At 39.1% G+C, this 17,608-nt stretch overlaps 1 protein-coding gene across 1 annotated transcript in view; it reads right to left on the bottom strand.

The window, feature by feature from the left end:
- Positions 1-490: 490 nt before the first annotated feature.
- Positions 491-17,608, bottom strand: part of LOC149068378 (uncharacterized) — a 34,297-nt gene continuing 17,179 nt past the window's right edge. The window contains exon 3 of the mRNA XM_089251961.1: positions 491-649. Within this exon, the coding sequence (XP_089108087.1) occupies positions 491-649 (159 nt within the window). The remainder of the gene's footprint in view (positions 650-17,608) is intronic.

The raw sequence follows: 17,608 nt of genomic DNA, 5'->3' as shown, positions 1-17,608 counted from the left end.
TTTCTCAAATTTAAGAACTCTAACTCTCAGGAAAAAACAGTCCCAGCCAAGTCTAACCCCCCAGCGGTTAACTGTGATGTCAACCTAACCCCATCTACGGACCTGGTGGAGGATCCCAGCGGAGCTGAAAATCCCAAGTCCCAGTCTACGGACTTTAGACCCACTACCGAGAAGAAAGTCAACTCGAGGCTCCAAGGCGAGAAGGTCAAGACTCCGCCCCGATCCAGAACCGAAGCCACTGGGCAAGAGTGCTCCCCGGGACCATCCGAACGTAGTGACGGCGGCGCAAGTGCCACCCCCGCCGACCGAGATGAAGCTTCCGAAGTTCGTAAGCCCGCCTCCTCGGCCTCTGTCTACTCGTCCTCGGCGTCATCCACGTCTTCGGACTCCGAATCGACAGCCAGCCTGGACTTGGCACGGGACCTGTTCGACTTTGCCAAAACTTGCATTCAGAACACAGTCCAGCAATGCTCGAAGAAAGAGAGACGAGCTACTTTGCAAAAATTCCTAAAAGAGGCTGATCGAATTTTTGAACGTTAGCCGATGAGAAAAACAAGGAGTTGGAAGCAACTCTCATAATTAGCAGCATAAGCGCTGCAACTCTATCTTTTTCTTCGCTTCCTTTACCCATCTTTTTCAAAAATATTTCCTAAAAAATCCCATAAAAAATTAAAAACTTTTAAAAATTTTTCAAAAATATTTTTCTCTTCTCCATCTATCGCTACGAACTTTTTTAATATGACTAATTCTATTCCTCTTTTTTCTTCACCTTCTAATTAACAAATTTTAATAAATTGTATTTTTGTGTATTTTCATTCCTTTTCAGCCAATACCTGACAAGCAACTCTTCCGACCAATGAGGATGAGACACGACGAACCAAGATGGCGTCGCAGAAGCAGTCCACTTTACTTTTCCTGCCGAAAATATTAATAAGTAATATGACTAATAAGTTCGGAAAGACATGTTTGATTTTTCCTGGTTAATTAATCTTTTAATTAACGTAGACATGCTCCCAATTCTGGAATACCACACGCACTTCACATTACACAAACATTTGCACCCTTGCCTTTCTCTTCACAGTGGTCCCCCGCGGGCCGGTTCTGAAGGCGGCAGATGTCTGTAAACAGATAGGCCCCGCCAGAAATCTTTTTAACTTGGAACTTGGAACTTGGATCACCCGACCCCTTTCCAAATTTCTCCAAGCTATACGAAAGAGTTGTAGCGGTTAGGCTCTCACAGCATATCGAAACCAATAACATTATCAGACCGGAGCAACATGGATTCCGACCCGAACACTCATGTGTAACCCAACTCTTAAGGGTCACGGAGTACATTACAAACTCGTTCAACTATACAGACACAGTGGCAGCCCTTTTCTGCGATATAGCTAAAGCCTTTGACAAGTGCGAAATAGCCACTCTTCTGTCGAAACTCATCACCCTTAGATTTTCACCTCACTTCATACTCTTCTTCTACAATTACCTGATGGGGCGCACATTTCAGGTTAAAATAGACCAAGAACTTTCAACCACCAGGCCCGTACGAGCCTCCGTCCCGCAGGGCAGCGTCCTGGGCCCCCAACTTTTTCTGCTCTACATCAATGATTTTCCCACACCCAGAAACGGTATACTGGCCCTATTTGCTGATGACGCAGCAATTCTGTGCAGTAGTAGAAACCCTGCTTACGCCCTTTGGAATCCACAAGATGCTGCCCATGACATAGAACAATGGTGCATAAACTCTGACGTACGCATGAACTATGATAAATGTAAGTTCATATGGTTTGCACGCAGAACCAAACTACCTAGATATGCACTAGCATTTGGGGGACACAGACTGAACCCAGTCACACACATTAAATACCTTGGGTGCATTCTAGACAAAAAACTACTCTTTAGAGAACATGTCCAAATGGCCCGGAACAAAACCGTCGGAATCATGGGCATGTTCAACAGAATCACCTTCCCCCAGGCGAAACTAACAACACACAATAAAATCATACAATACAAGTCCATCCTTCGTCCCACAATGCTGTATGCCTCCCCGGTGTGGGCCCACGCCCGCAAACTAAATATTAAAGGGCTGCAAACAAGACAAAACAAAATACTAAGACAACTCATGCATGCACCTTGGTATCTCCGTAACATTAACATCAGAGCAGACCTACAAATCTCACACCTCTGGCCATACATACTTCGTCTAAACCAGAACCAATTCGATCGAATGAGTGAGTCAACATACCCACATATCCGAATCATTGTGGACTGCGACGCTAACGAACAGTGGAAATATAGGAGGCCAAAGCAAATAGGGCAACTCCAATGGCACGAGCTTTAGCTTCCCCGTGTCTATCATACTTTTTGCTCACCCTGTATACAGACTTTTCATAGGATGACCCGAATAACACACTTCCTAACAGGGGGCGTTCCTACTCCCTTCTTGTAAACAAACAACACGAACTGTCCGATGGACGAGGGAAAAGAAACACCAAGCAGCAGAAAAAAGAGAGAAATAGCTCTCTCTCTCTCTCTCTCTCTCTCTCTCTCTCTTCTCCTCTGACGTCACGAACGGCCCCTCCAAGGTCACGGAGTGAGAAGAAGAAGGGAAAAGAAAAGAGAAAAACGCTTGGCACGGAGCCAAAGCTGCTCTCCCAACTCGCCTCTCTCTCTCGCCAGAGGGCGCTGAAGGAGAGAAAAAAAATTTTTTTACTACTACTATAGTAGCGGAGGGCTTCCCTCACATACGCCAAAAAAGGCCTAACGAAAAAGGCTTAGGGAGTAAAGACGGTTTCCCGTGCTAGCTTGTAAGCATTGGAACGACCGCTCGCTCATCATGGCTCACACTTTGAGCAGGAATGAACCGTTTTGAAGGGAGACTCAGTTCTCGCTATGTTGTACATATCATATTTAATCAGGGAAAATTTTTTACTCAAGGTACATATTTAAGCAAATCTCAGGTAAATAAAACATTTCTTCACAAATTTACCCCACGGGGGTGGAAACTTCTCACATCATGTTATTTTTAATTTCAAATCGGCATCAAGAGCAAGAGAGTATTACTGTTTGTTGTTGCTTGTTTGTGTATACTGAATTTCATGCCTCCCCCTCTTTCCTCTGCCACCTACCTCCCCCCCCCCCCTAACAATTACTAATTTTTCTCCTGTCCCCCTCTTTTTCTTGTACTCTCTCTCCCTCACTCTAGGTCACCACAACTTGTCGCATTGTTTTGACGGAAGTACTACACCACTGGAAATTCAAAAAATTCTTAATATCTTCAAAAAGGAAAAAAAAAAAAAAAAAGAGGTCTCCTCGTCTTCACAGCTCACTTCTCTGTCTTCTTCAACTTGTTAACAATACTAGCAGAAGGTTGTGGCGCATTTTAGTTGCAGGCGTGTTACCAGACCAGTCGCTAAATTAATGACCAACCCCAATCTTGACAAAACTTTCTCTTTACACATGCACTCATATACACGTACTCTCTTGTCTTTCTCTTCATACGTAGTCTCCGTGGCTACAATTTGTAAGCCCGCAGATGGCTCCATTGAGCCAGGCCCGGGAGGTAAAGTTTCATTCTGGTCTGGTCTGGACCCCTCTCCAAGTGAAAGTGGACCTCGTCCATCTAAGGAATGTCCGAGGGGGCCATGTGGTCAAACTTCCGTTCCCACGATCCGTGAGAAAATTCCCTTTCACCAGCCGAGAAGGAAAAGAAAAGCACCTACACTTTATGAACAATATATAGCCATCTAAAACAATAATATAATTTACGTAAAGTATGTGTTATGACTTCGATCATAACAGCAGCCAGCGAACGGAAGTGAAAGGGCGTCGTTTCTGGACAGCATGTGGCGTAGCGCAGGGCTCAGGCGAACGTTTACTGTACAGTTGGCTTCCCCCTCTGTTTCTTTTATTTATCTGCCATCGTGCTTTGTATATATTGTAATTGATTTAGGATTTTCTTTTGTCTGTTCTTTTTTTCTTCCTTTTGTAAGTACTTTTTAAAACTTTTTTTAATGTATGTATTCTATGTACATGTAAAATAAAGTTCGCCGACACGGGCTGAGTGGTGTCGGCGACACCACTCAGCCCCTTAACCGGAACATGGGACGAACGTCGACAGAGTCTGGAAGGTGGACTGTTTAGAAGTAAAAGCAAATCGGAAACCCCCTCCCTCCCCATCGATGCTGACGTAATACTTGGATACTCTACCTCACCAACTAACCAAAGCCTCCTAGAAAGACTAGCAGTATCTAGGCCAGAGTGCACCCTCCGTATGCATTCCCAGGGGATCCGTGATGAAATTAAAAGAACTTAGTGAATTGGGGAAAATAATATAAATCCTTTTTGATAATAAAAAGGAATCATTAACTTTGATGTATAAATAATAAAAAATGGGGCTACGGAGCTCCGCATTCTCTGATTCTGGGTCATAATCCCGACAGACGAAAGGTAGAGTACTCGTTCGGCAAACGAGAGACCGGGGTTCGAGTCCCCGTGAGGGCAGAGATGAATTTTCCTTTCCTGAAAGTATTTTCCAGTATCTGTCGTATTAACAAGGGAAAATGACGTCTTTCGTCATTGCGAATGCTATTTATGTCCCTAGATGTCACTGTATGCCAGTTTCTATCGACAGCACAAAATTAATGCGCGCCATCTATAAAATTATACTTGGATGAGAACGTTTAAAGCTTATGAGAAAGTCAAAATCATCATTTTTATTAAAAATATGATTTTTAAAAATGTTTTGAAGAATTATTAATAAAAGATATCAAACAATAATACTTTAAAGAGAATTTCATCGAAGCAATTTATCAGTTTAATGTTGATAACAGTATTATTATACGAATAATTTCAGCTCATTAATGCCATGAATCGGCTTTGGAGTAAATAGTAAAACGTGCGGACACGCAATATTAATTGTGCTCCGCTAGCTTAAACAGATATTTAACCTGACGTATAGTTTAGGGCAGTGTTTCTTAACCTTTTTCAGCTCGTGGCCCCTTGCCCTATCCAGGGCCCCCTCATCCAAGAGTAAGATACTTCTTATTTTTTTTAATAAGAATGAAATTTTAAAAAATCAGATCAATCTCTGGAATCCTCACTAGGCACGAATTCAAATGGTGGATTATCATCTCTCCCAGGAGTCAAACCATATGGTAAAAAACGGTCTGTGTGAAATACGGGACGATCCAACGAATGTGCACGATAAATCCACCTTCGCAACACATCAACCGTTGCTCCGGCGGCCCTCCATACCTATCTGGAAATAACAGCTTACGTATAATAATAGTACCAGATCCCATATAGTGCAGTCCCCTCCCTCCATTATAGACATGAAGACCACATAGACCCAAGGGTTAAGATGCCTCTGGTTCTATGAACGGATCTGATGGATTCTGAAAGTAGTAATATTTTTCAACCATGTTTCACTTTTAAAGCTTTTCTCGTCACAGCTCTCTATCACTCCTTTCACCACCTATCGTGGATCACCTTTCTTCTGATTTTCTCCCGTGGCCCCCCTAGATTATCCCAGGACCGCAAGGGGGCCATATGGCCCCAGGATGGGAACCACTGGTTTAGGGCACAATGGAAAATAGTAGCATTATCGTGAGAAATTACTATTCATTCTAAGAAGAGCCCAAATGTGTCCTCAATAAGTTTCGAAAAAATTACCACTCATATATATATAATTCTACTCATTGAAAAATATCCAGCCGAATAATTATGACTCACTCAAAATGTTTTCTTTTATAAATATTAATGTTTTCAATGGTAATAGAGGCCAAAAATGAATTTTAAAATTTCATAACCATACGTATTAGAGTTACGTCATTCAAACAACATATGATTAGGTATAGCACAGGCAGTGACAGTGAAGAAAAGGAAATAAGTAGAGAGAAATTTTGTAAGAAAAAAAAGATGGAAGAAAGAACAGGAGCATAGTATTATCCACTTCTGAGGAAAGAGGGAAAATAAGTTTTTTTTTAGATATCACCATGAAAAACACGAGAGGTGATAAGTAGTCAACTGTTGTCGTTTTTAATAAATTTTTGTGGCTTTAATAACTGCATTTGCGTCAAATTTTTTGTTTTCATGTGTTTCTGGGTGAAGGGGACAAATATGGTCAACCAACATAGAAACCTTCTATGAGCTAGTAAAGTTTTCTACCAGTGATTTATCTGAAGTCGAAAAACGGAAAAAATCCAGCGCCAAAAATACTGCGGGAAAAAAGGTCTACTGTGGAAAAGACAGCTGAAACCGGATCCCTACAGAACAAAACCACCAAAGTAATCACCAACTCTGGAGAAACTCCTGTCTCCGAAAAGCGCAATGCACCTGAAAGCGAAAGGGGAAAAAATCAACCAATCACAGGCCGTGATTCTGGTTCAATAGAAAATCATGCTTCTCCCTCGAGGTCCGAATGGAAACCTCAAAATTAATCAACCTCTGAGGACCACCGAAACATTTCTAAGTTTTGTGAGTCACAAAAAAATGCATGCCACTCTATATCTAGCTCGAAAGTGATACTCCAGAAAAATTTGTAATCAAAGGACTCGATCCAAACTCCTCTGACGAGGACAATATGTTCTCACTTACAAGTAAAGGGTCCAAAGGTGCCATCCCGAAAAAATTATGAAAACATTAAAGTACATTCATCTTAGCAAAAAAACATAAAAAGAAAAAAAAAATTCGCGGTGGAGTTTCAATTATTAAAGCCGCAAAAAATTATAAAAAATTACAACAGTGGGCTACTCATCACCTCTCACGCTTGTTTGTGATACGTATCTATAAAATTTTGTTTCCACTCTGTAGCTCCCCCTTTTGGCTCTCTGTTGAATACTTTATGAGAAGAAAATAACTCAAGAGAATGAGCAGGGGATAAAATAGCATTATGTAAAAGAAAAAGCGATGGGAGATAAATCCTCTTTTTTTAAATTAAGCTTTCGTGAGCGCAGTTCCCTTTTCAGCTACTCTCTCCCAGAAACCAGTTATTTCTCTCTTCTCTCCCCCCCCCCTTCTTGGTTTATGCTGTACCTGATCATGGACGAGGTGCATGTCTGGTTTAGTAGTAGTAGTACCTGATCATGTGTTGTTTGAGTGACGTCACTAATACCCTAGGGCAGTGGGGTTTTTTTCATTTTTAGTCTATTGGCGTTAAAAATATTAATATTTATTATTTTTTGAGTGACCTATAATAATTCCGCCGGATATTTTTATATTTTTGTGCACACTTAAATGAGTGTGGAATCAGTGGGGGTTTTTTCGAAACTTGTTGAGAATGACACATTTGGACCCTTTCCTTGTAAGTGAGCCAGACGTCACAAATATCAAGTTTCTCAAAAGACGTCGGGACGGTACGAGGAGAAAAAACCATACAGGAAATGAAAAACATTCGATACATTCAAAAGTGTTTAATGGGCGCGGTAGCTCAGGTCGAGGAGAAACTCGCCTAAAGTACCAAAGGATGATTAGAGCAATCGGGAGTTCGATACCCGGTTCGTCCTTGTCAGAAACTTGCCTGATACAACAGATACGGCAACATGAGAGCAGAAAAAGATTGCTACCGCAGGGAGTCCCACAACGAGGGGTTAGCTTACCAACCTCTCGGTGAGAATAAAAAAAACCTGCCGTTCGGAATCGGCAATAAATTGTAGGTCTCGATCTAATTATCCATCATGTGCAGAAGAAGACCGTGGTGCGACAAAGTGTTCAATGATTTTAATTTAATTGAAAAAAAAACCAATTTTTCTTGTTTATACAGTACTACTATTCACCCGCTTCTTCGCTCGCGTGGATTTGGTAATCTGAAAATGACTCGGTGATTATTACCCCATATGACATCTGAACCCGTCATGAATCCTTTTGCCAATGAATTTTCAGAAATACCGTATTGATGGATATCTACATTATAAAATATAATACTGACTTTCAGAAATTTCATCTCAATCACTTATGTGAGTATTATGTTTCTTCTGAGTGATCTAGAAATGTACCGCGAGTCAGTCACTTGAGTGATCTGCAAATGTGTACATTTCCAGATCACTTAGAAGAAACGTAGCATATCTTGGCACCATCTGCACGTATGCCGAATTCGAAAAGAAAAAAATTCCGTGTCGGTGGAGCAACAATCGTTGGTTGAGTTGCTATGGAATTAGCCGTGATAAGAATACTACTGAAAATAAAATTTGCCAGAGCTATCTAAGAGCGGAATGTGCGTACCTACGGGACCCTCCGTCCGTCTCATAGGCGAAATTGTTTTCGGCACTTGCAAAGCTGTCGGGACTCTCCGTCCGGGAGGCACATAAACGTAGTCTTCTATGAGGCTTTTCGAATAGGCGTCATAATCATCAGCATCACTCCTGAGGAATATACACTTGGATGATCCCCATAGAGATCAATGTTAAAATTGCCGATTTTAGCGTAAAAATGCGGAAATTTAGAGGGGTTTTCCCACCACATCAATAATTTTAAAAATTGAATTGAATCTTTGGTTTTCGAAATATTGAGCTGGCTTAGAGATACGAAGCCTAGAAAATTAAATATAAAATAACGAGCTAGACCCACTTTTGAGGTGGATATTCATGCAATAACATTGATTTCGAATTTTTATTTATATCTTCTGAAGCGAAAAAATGAGAATTAATGTCTCCGTATTGTCTTATATTATCCAATTGCACCAATCCATATAGTTTAGGGTAATTTGAAATAAATTATGGGCCCGTATAAATTACATCGAAGAAATTCCATAGCTTTAATTATTTTTTTCAAGTAATGAAAATCGGAAGGTAAATAATATTGAAATCAAGATAAGAAAAATTACGCTCTGTACAGGATAGGCGCTGAGACCTAGATTGTCACAAATATAGTTTCTTAACAAGAACTATTATCGGCTGGAACAACCTACCACCAAATATTGTAGATTGTACTACAATTTCCGAATTTTTCTGTATCATCAATTTTCGTCGTAACATAACTTCCGCATCCTCTTGTATAGGCCTCGGCCAAACAATACTGAATAAATAAATAAATTAATAATATTTTTCAAAAAAAGAAAAAAATGTTGTAAGTGGGAAAACGCTTCGAACGGGAAATCTTAACGAGAATTAGTTGGAGTTGGGACAACAAAAATAAGTCGTACTATGCGGGAAAACGTTATAAGCGAGATAGACTGTATATGAGGGAGGGGGCTAATTTGTAATTTTCACATTTACACTAAAGTTTTGACGCGTTCTCGTGAACGGTATATAAACGAAGTTCACTGTATTAAGTAATAGCTTACAAACAAGCAAATACCAAGTGTGTTTAAATATTGAATGATACATTCGTATAATACATTTACTATGAAGATTGCCGCAACAAAGTCCATCCAGTATTTTAGGGGGGGCCTCCAAGTTTATGTTTGGAATTTTTACGTACCACACATACATTATGATATACGCATTTTGCGTAGCTGCGCATTTCCCGTATAAGTATAGAGGTGAATAGAATTCCGGAATTATTATCAAAAGCTCTACATTCCTCACTAACTTGTTCAGGCTCTGAACAAACACATACTACTAGGTTGCATTTCAGAAAAACACGTGCACCTTTTCTTTTTTTTTAATAGGTTTTCGACTTATTTCTGTTTAAGTCCTCATTTGATATTTTTAAGTAAAATTAAGAGAAAAAAGCAATATATATACAAGACATCTTACCTTCTTAAGATCGCAAAATATGATGTCAGATTCAAAAAAAATACATTCCACTGCTTGTATATACATTCGTCTGGAAACCTCATAATCTTTATAATGATGTGACACGAACTTATGACGAATTGGATAAACACAAAAAAATCATTACACGATTGTTTTTGTGAAACTCTTAAAATTTCTGATACTTCAAGTACGAAAAATGACTAAATTTCATCTTTTAACTACTCAGATCTTATGGTAAGCGTTGGGATATATATCCTGTAAACCAATCACAGGTCTAAATCAATTTTTTTTTTCGTTGAGATTTGTTACCGTTACCGTGGAATTGTATATGAAGCGCCGGCCATGGGGCCGCATCTTCTCCATCTTAAGGGCCATTTCGGCCATTAAATTAAAAGATTCTGCTATGCTCATTCTAGGATTATTAAATGAGCATAGGAAATTGAGATTTGTATTTATGACCCTGTCTTAAGGGCAATATTGGCTAGCTTCATCATTTAGTGGGGAAGGCTAAAACAAATATCCCTAATAAATGCAGGGAAACTAGGCCACCCCTCTCAAAAGTCATAAAAAACACCCCACAGCAATTATTCTTTATTCGATTTTTTTGCTGTGGGGACTTTACCCCCCCCCCCCACCCCCCAATAGATCCAGTGTCCAGCTGAGGATAGCTTTGTACTATGCTAGATGGCTATCTGTAATTGCTTGAAAACTATTTTGTTTTTTCAAAAGCAATTCACCCCTCTACTTCCGCATCACTTGAGTGGCACATTCTGAGAGTTTCTTTTTGTGAACTGGAGGGGAACTTGTAAATAATAATAAACTTAAGACTAAACTTTTTCCCTTATAAGGAAAAAAGTTTAATATTATTTTTGGAATGAAAAGCTTGATTTTTTAGTTGAAACGTAACGCATGTCCATAAACGAAATCGTTAACGAGTGCTGTAACTTGGAAAGAAAATCTAGATTTTTGGGAAGGGGGGGGTAAACCACAAGAGTTTACAAAAACCCTCGCTAGATGACGCTTTTGAACAATTCTTTAAAAGAGTGGAGGTTCATCTTGGTGAGCGAGCGTTTCAGAGCAGCTCACGGAAAAGAACCGTTTTGACTATCTCTAGTTACCCATGGAGGAAAGAATAACAGGAGGTGACACGACCAACGCCTCCGTTGAGAAAGCATGGGGAATCTGGGTTGCCAGATGAAGCCAGTGATCGCTCTATTAAAGGGACCAAGTAAGCCCAAATAAACCGTGGCTTTCCATGCTTTCCTATGAGAAACATCCCCGTTTTTAAAATTCATTTAAAAATTTACTATTCACTTTAGGAACTCGATTTTTTCCCCTCAAATTCTTTGGATATATTTATACAATTGAACGAGAGCTTTTACAATTTTAGTTGTTATTTGTTTTCGAATATCAACTTCTACAACATGGAACCTTTTACAAAAATTTACCCATATCTTGTGCCACAAAATTTCTTCTCGGCATTTTAATTTTAAAAAAATTATGCCAAAGTATGTAACACCTCAGTGCTGAGAGAAATACAATGTTTAAAGACACTTGAACAAGCGGTGTTTGAAAAAATCTGACTTTTTTGCGAAAAACATTAGCATATATAATGCCTTTCAGCTGTTTATATTAAAATATTGTAGAAATATTTCTCCATTCCAGGCAAAAACTCGAACGCAGACACAATTTTAGATTTCAATTTAGAATTCAATTCGAAACTTTTTGTCAAATTTTCGTACACATACCACTTTAAAAGCAAAGTAATTGGTACAAAATGAAGAAAAAAAAAACAGCCCAGATTATTTTTCTAAATACTATAGGCCAGAGAGATGACTTATCGCGGCTCGTAAAAAAAAGTTTTTTATTTTTTAATATTTTTTTCTCAATACATCTACACAGCGGAAAGTTCGGATGGGCGGCATATATTTCCAGTAATACGTATTCAAGAATATGAGAGTGGAACGGAAGAAGGGTGGCGAAATTTGTACAGCCTACAGGCAGCAAAACCATAAATACACAGTGGCGGACGACTTCCGAGCACTTCCAGTACTTTGAGGCACGGGGGGGGGGGCGGCAAAATGCTGTTTGCCCCGGACATCTGAATCATGTTTGCCCAGGGTGGCAAAAATCCTAGCTACGGCCCTGTCAGAAGGTGCTCGAGCACCTCAGAACTGATTCAGAAATCATAATTCCTCATGTAAAGCTTAAAACGAGCGCCCACGGGCCTGAAACACTTTCGAAATGTCAAGGATCTATGATAATGATGAACGAAACAAAAAGGCAAGATAAACAGTTAAAAGAAAAAAATTATGAAATTGCATTTTGTTGCAGCTTCATATTATTTTAATTAATCATATTCCCATAGACATTAATGTGATGCATCAAATTTTTAAAATAAATTGAAGCACTGAACTAAAAACTTACGACGAGTCGAGAGTGAAAAGTGATCTTCCCCTTTTTAAAAAATAAATTAAAAATATAACAACCACTTATATAAGGATAAGATTTTATTTTTCCCCTTTATTAGATCATGTAGATTACCTGAAGACGCATTAAACAGTCATGCTGCTTAAATTAATTTAGTTATTAATATTTTAAAAGAATTCGATCCGGCAAAACACAGTAAGTATAGGGAAAAGAGCGGTTTGTTTGGGCTTACTCGTCAGCCCGTAGGGTTGCCACAACGGCTTAAATTTTCGTTCCTGATATCACCTCCTGTTATTCTTTCCTCCATGCTAGTTACCAGAGGAGGATGATGAAATTCACTGTGAGTACGCTTTTTCTAAACTTTATTTCGTGGCAATGCAGTTTGTAATTACTGTTATTAACGAGAAGGCATATCTTAGGAAAATCTTATTAGGTAACTTTGTTTAAGATAATTTAACTCACTAGATCGTAATTCACTATCGGCACTCATCTTCAGGAATAAGAAGATCAATCAGTTGGAAGTTTCGCTTATAATCGCTAACACTAGTTAGATGGCGGAGCAAGTTAAAATTTGCGTCCGCTCCTTGCGAATTACCATAGAAAATGTATTCGTTGTAACGAAGAAACGGAAATTACTCGTATAATATTACTGTCATCAACAGTCAACTGACAAACTGGAATGATGAAATTCCCCTCAGAAGTTTAGTTATTTATTATTTTTTATCAGGTTTTTTTTAAAAACGTTAAGAAAATTTTATATTTTATAAAAATAATAAAAATAAAGTAATAATTAATTTAGACGTTCTGTTTACCTTTACAGGTTCTCATCGAAATGTTCTAGATGACGCGCATTCATTCACTTCTGGCATTAAGACCAAGCATACAGTGATATCTAGGGATTAAATATAAAGCAAAACACAACTTTCAGAAAAAACGAACGTTCGTTTATAGCAGTGGTTCTCAACCAGTGCTTCGCGGAGCCCTAATCCGTTAGCACTGTCCAGGGGGCTCTGCGGCCACTCGATGAAAATCAAAATACAGCAAATTTGAAGAAAAATAAATATAAATTTTTGGGGTTGACAACTGAGGACATCTCCTGCCCTACAATAATATTTGACCCCTTTTACGTTAACTGATGAAATATTTCGTCCGATTTGGTGACAAATTTGCACATCATCATTTTAACATCAAGTGGAGTTTTAGGACATTTACGCACATTCAAGCCCATTCTTGAATTATTTTTTGTTTCTACCCTCTCCCCTCCCCCTTCTGTATTCACCATACGGCTCTGTCCACGAATTCTAAAAGTGCAGAAATGCACCGTGCGGATCTGTCTATACACCATCGCTGGAGCCCCATAATTCCCAATTTGCTCAGGGCCCCACTAAAACATGTGTTCATGCACGTACAGGATTATGGAACGGGTTTTTTTTCTCGACATCATTTTATGCGTATAGTGTCCGAGATTGTCCTTTTATAAAAAGGATCAAAATTTTGGAATTGGAACCTTGTGATTTGTGCATTTTTTAATTATATATTTCTTTATTTGAACGTTTTATGTGCATCTTTTTCTCAGCCACCTCGTTGGGCATTTTGCCTGTTGTGGCGTTGTATTTGTATTTGTAGCGTTTGCCTCGCAAAAACGCAGTGTTGTTAATTTGGAAGAAAAATAAATTTAGACTCTCAAAAAAAGAATGGCCACAAGTATTTACAAAAATCCGCACTACATGTTGCTTCCGAACCACCAGCACCACACTAAGGATGTGTAATGGAATAGCGCATTAGAACACTGCCTCGGTGCCATTATGGTAAACACAGACTGTCCCAAGTTGATTGCGCAGCGGATACATCTGCAACCGTTGACTTTAGCGAAACATACTTTCAATTAATTTTTTTTTTTTTCAAATGACCTGCGGTTACTCAAAATATTTTAAATTTCCCAAGAGGGCCGTATACATAGAAAAATAAAAAATAATTTTTTACAAAGACAGAAATGCCATAGTGAGGAGCAGTGGGTGACGAAGGTATCGCAGGGCCATCAATTCCATAACAGCAGTGCGTACCTTCTCGCGGAGTGTTTTTTCTGCGGCAGGATTAGTTGCATCCTTTTCTTCCTCGGCAGGAACCTCTTTCTCCTCCAGAGGGAAGTGACTTTCCGGATTGGCGTAAATCAGTCCATTTAAAGAGAGAAGAGCGAAAATTCCAGACAGTGCCAGGAAGCCGTAGTGCAAAGCTGCATTAACAGTTCTTTCAAGCGGCTTTGCCGTGGTGCATTCCCACCGCACTGAAAAGTGGTCTCAGTATGCAGGGCATAATGATTACACCCAAACATCCACCTTTTATGCAGATAATAGGTACATAATAACTTTTAATTAATCTACATAAATAACTTTTTATGTAGACTCGGTGCGCTAAATCTTCCAATGAAATGTTATACATATATATACATGTTTCGATCTTCATCTTGTATTCATATATGCAAACTGTAACTGGGCTTTCGCTTGTAGTTTGTATCACGGCCGCAACTAGGGAGGAGCAGGCGGGTCTGCTACCCCGGGCGCTGAACTAGAAGGGGCACCGAATTCATCCTTTGACTGCTTCCTCTACATGCAAGTAGCACGAAATTTCCGGCTTGCCCCGGGTGACAAAGTATCTAGTTGCGGCACTGGTTTGTATTTATAAATAATTAAATACATATGTAAAACTATTCAAACAAGCTACAGTAGACATGGTTATGTCGAGACTGTCGTGATACAGCGGCATCTGTGAGTTAATATATTTTTTAAAGAAAAACATAGAGAAAAGATTCAAGAAACAACTACGTTGAGATACTGAAACTGCAACTTGTTGCAGTGTGACAGCTACGGTACTCTTTGTGGTGAAACGCGATAAGCGATGAGAACGACTTTGACGGTCAAGGTTTCTTAAGTCAGTGTTTCTTAACCTTTTTCAGCACATGGCCCCTATGGATTGCATTTGTTTCTCGTGGCCCCCGTCATGGGCGGAGATACGGGGGGGGGGGACGTTGGGGGCATTGCCCCCCCCCATCGTTAAAGGTGAAGTCGACTGATCTAATGTATATATGTATATATGAATTGACATCATCATCATCATCGTGCCCCCCAGCAATAATGACCGTGCCCCCCAGACTTCCAATTGTATCACCGCCTATGCGCCCCCTATCCTATATAGAGCCTCCCGCACCCTCATCCAAGAGTGAGATACTTTCTATTTTTTTTATTATGAATGAAATTTTAATAAATCAAATCAATCTCTAGAGTCCTGGCTAAGCACGGATTCAAATCGTGGATTATTCTACCAGGAGTCAAATTATATTGTAAAAATCGGTCTGTGTAAAATTCGGGACGATCCAACCAACATGCACGATGAATCGACCCTCCCAACACATCAACCGTTGCTCTGGCGGCCCTCCATACTTGGCTGGAAGTAACAGCTTACATATGAAAATCATAGTACCAGATCCCATATATTGCAGTCCCCCTCCCTGCATTATAGACATGAAGACCCTGGTCATGCCCACATAGACCCAAGGGTTAAGATGCCCCTGGTTCAATGGACGGATCTGATGAATTCTGAGAGTAGTAATATTTTTCAACCATGTTTCACTTTTGAAGCTTTTTTCTCTTCACAGCTCTCTATGACTCCCTTCACCACCTGTCGTGGATCACCTTTCTTCTGATTTTCTCCCGTGGCCCCCCTAGAATATCCCAGGACCGCAAGGGGGCCGTAATGCCCCAGGTTGAGAACCACTGTTATAAGTGATAAGAAATACGCATTTGCTATTTTCCATTACAATTTTGCCGAAAATACGGGATGGCCGTCCACGGGACCTGCACCATGAGACCAGGGAAAGAGATCCTATGTGAATTGTTAACATATCCATAGGATATATAGCCGAATACGTTCACATGAATGGGTGGATGATCCATCTCTTAATGTTGTAAATACAACTTAATCAATCATCATGATAAATTTTATAAAGATTATTTAGTTCTACCATTTTCAATGTTTTATAATGGGTGAATATCTAGATAATGTTGCGTGACAACGTATCATATGGTCTGTGACGACTCACTCCGTATATGAGGTTGGTTGTCACACTCGACAAGAAATTTTTAAAAATTTATCTTTCATAGAAACAGTGATTTTCTTTGTACCCGCAAAAAGCTCTAGTACGCGTCGAATGTTCAAACTTGACGTAGATCCATTCAGAACATCTGGATTGGTTTGAATTACATACCCGTAATTAAGTGAAATGTAAAAAGTGTGACGACCATCCCTGGTCTCCCTTACGTATTTTGCATGACTGAGCATTTCGTGTACAAATATTGAGATGAATAGTGTCGCCAAATTATTGTCAAGCTCTACATTCTACACTCACTATTTCAGGCTCTGAACAAACACAAATTACTAATTTATCAATTTTTCAATTCAAGAAATCAAAGCTTGCAACTTTATTAAAATATTTCCTACAGTAGCTAAATTCTTATTTCTGTTAAAGTCCTTATTTGATATTTCAAATTAAAACTTAGAAAAAAGCAATACAAAAAAATTTTACCATCTTTTAAATTGCAAAAAGTAATATCAGACTGAAAATAATGTGACACTGTATATACAGGGCGCGTGGTATTTTACTGATGAATCGTTGGTTCTAGAGGTCAATTATAAAAGGTATCCAAATAACGTGAAGTACTCAGATATGTCATTCCCGTTGCAAGTCAATTTGTGTATTTGAAGCTCTTTTTTTTTTCCAACTTTCCTTCTTTTTTTTTAATTCGAATATCTCATTGCACTTAGAAGCGTGAAAATTTTTTAGTTGGCATCAGGAAAGACAGGACAACAACTTGATAATTGGGTTCTTGAGCACATTGTGTCCATATTTCTAACATGCTATTGCGTTAGAACAGTGGTTCCCAACCGCGGGTGCGGGAGAGCACTTTTGGGGTGCGAGATGAGAAAAATTACAACATGTTGGCCGATTATTCAGGAAAATTAAGAAGACGATGAAAATTGAATTTTTCAGTTCCTAAAAAAACATGAATAATACCAATACTTTGACGCCGCAGAAATGCGTCGTACGAATTTCGCGTTGCGAAAGTTTCTTTCTCGATTAGCGATCGCTCTTGTTTTCCATTTCCCGGTTGACACAAAGAAATACCATTATTTACCTATACTAAACTATTCCGTGGTTTGTTTATATTGGTACCTCGTGCTTAGATTTGACGATGTCACGGAAAACATCAAAAAGCTCATTCAAAGAGACATTAATTAATAGTTGTTGCAGCTGGAATCAATAAGTGAAGAACTTTATTCAATGAAAATCTTTTTTTTTCTTCCAAATTTCAAAATGATGTGTAAAAATAGTAGCTTCTTGTTTGGTTTCGTTTTTAAATTAATCTTCAAAAAAAAAAAAAAAATGAAGCCGAAATAAATTATTAGCCACAGCCGAAAAGACACTAAACAAT

Source organism: Pholcus phalangioides, unplaced genomic scaffold, assembly GCF_987345545.1.
Source record: "Pholcus phalangioides strain wild (caught in Gottingen) unplaced genomic scaffold, Ppha-v1.0 ptg000027l_1, whole genome shotgun sequence".
In the NCBI taxonomy this organism is placed as follows: domain Eukaryota; kingdom Metazoa; phylum Arthropoda; class Arachnida; order Araneae; family Pholcidae; genus Pholcus; species Pholcus phalangioides.
The sequence above is the reverse complement of the archived record's forward strand: the minus strand, read 5'-3'. Positions and strand labels throughout refer to the sequence as shown.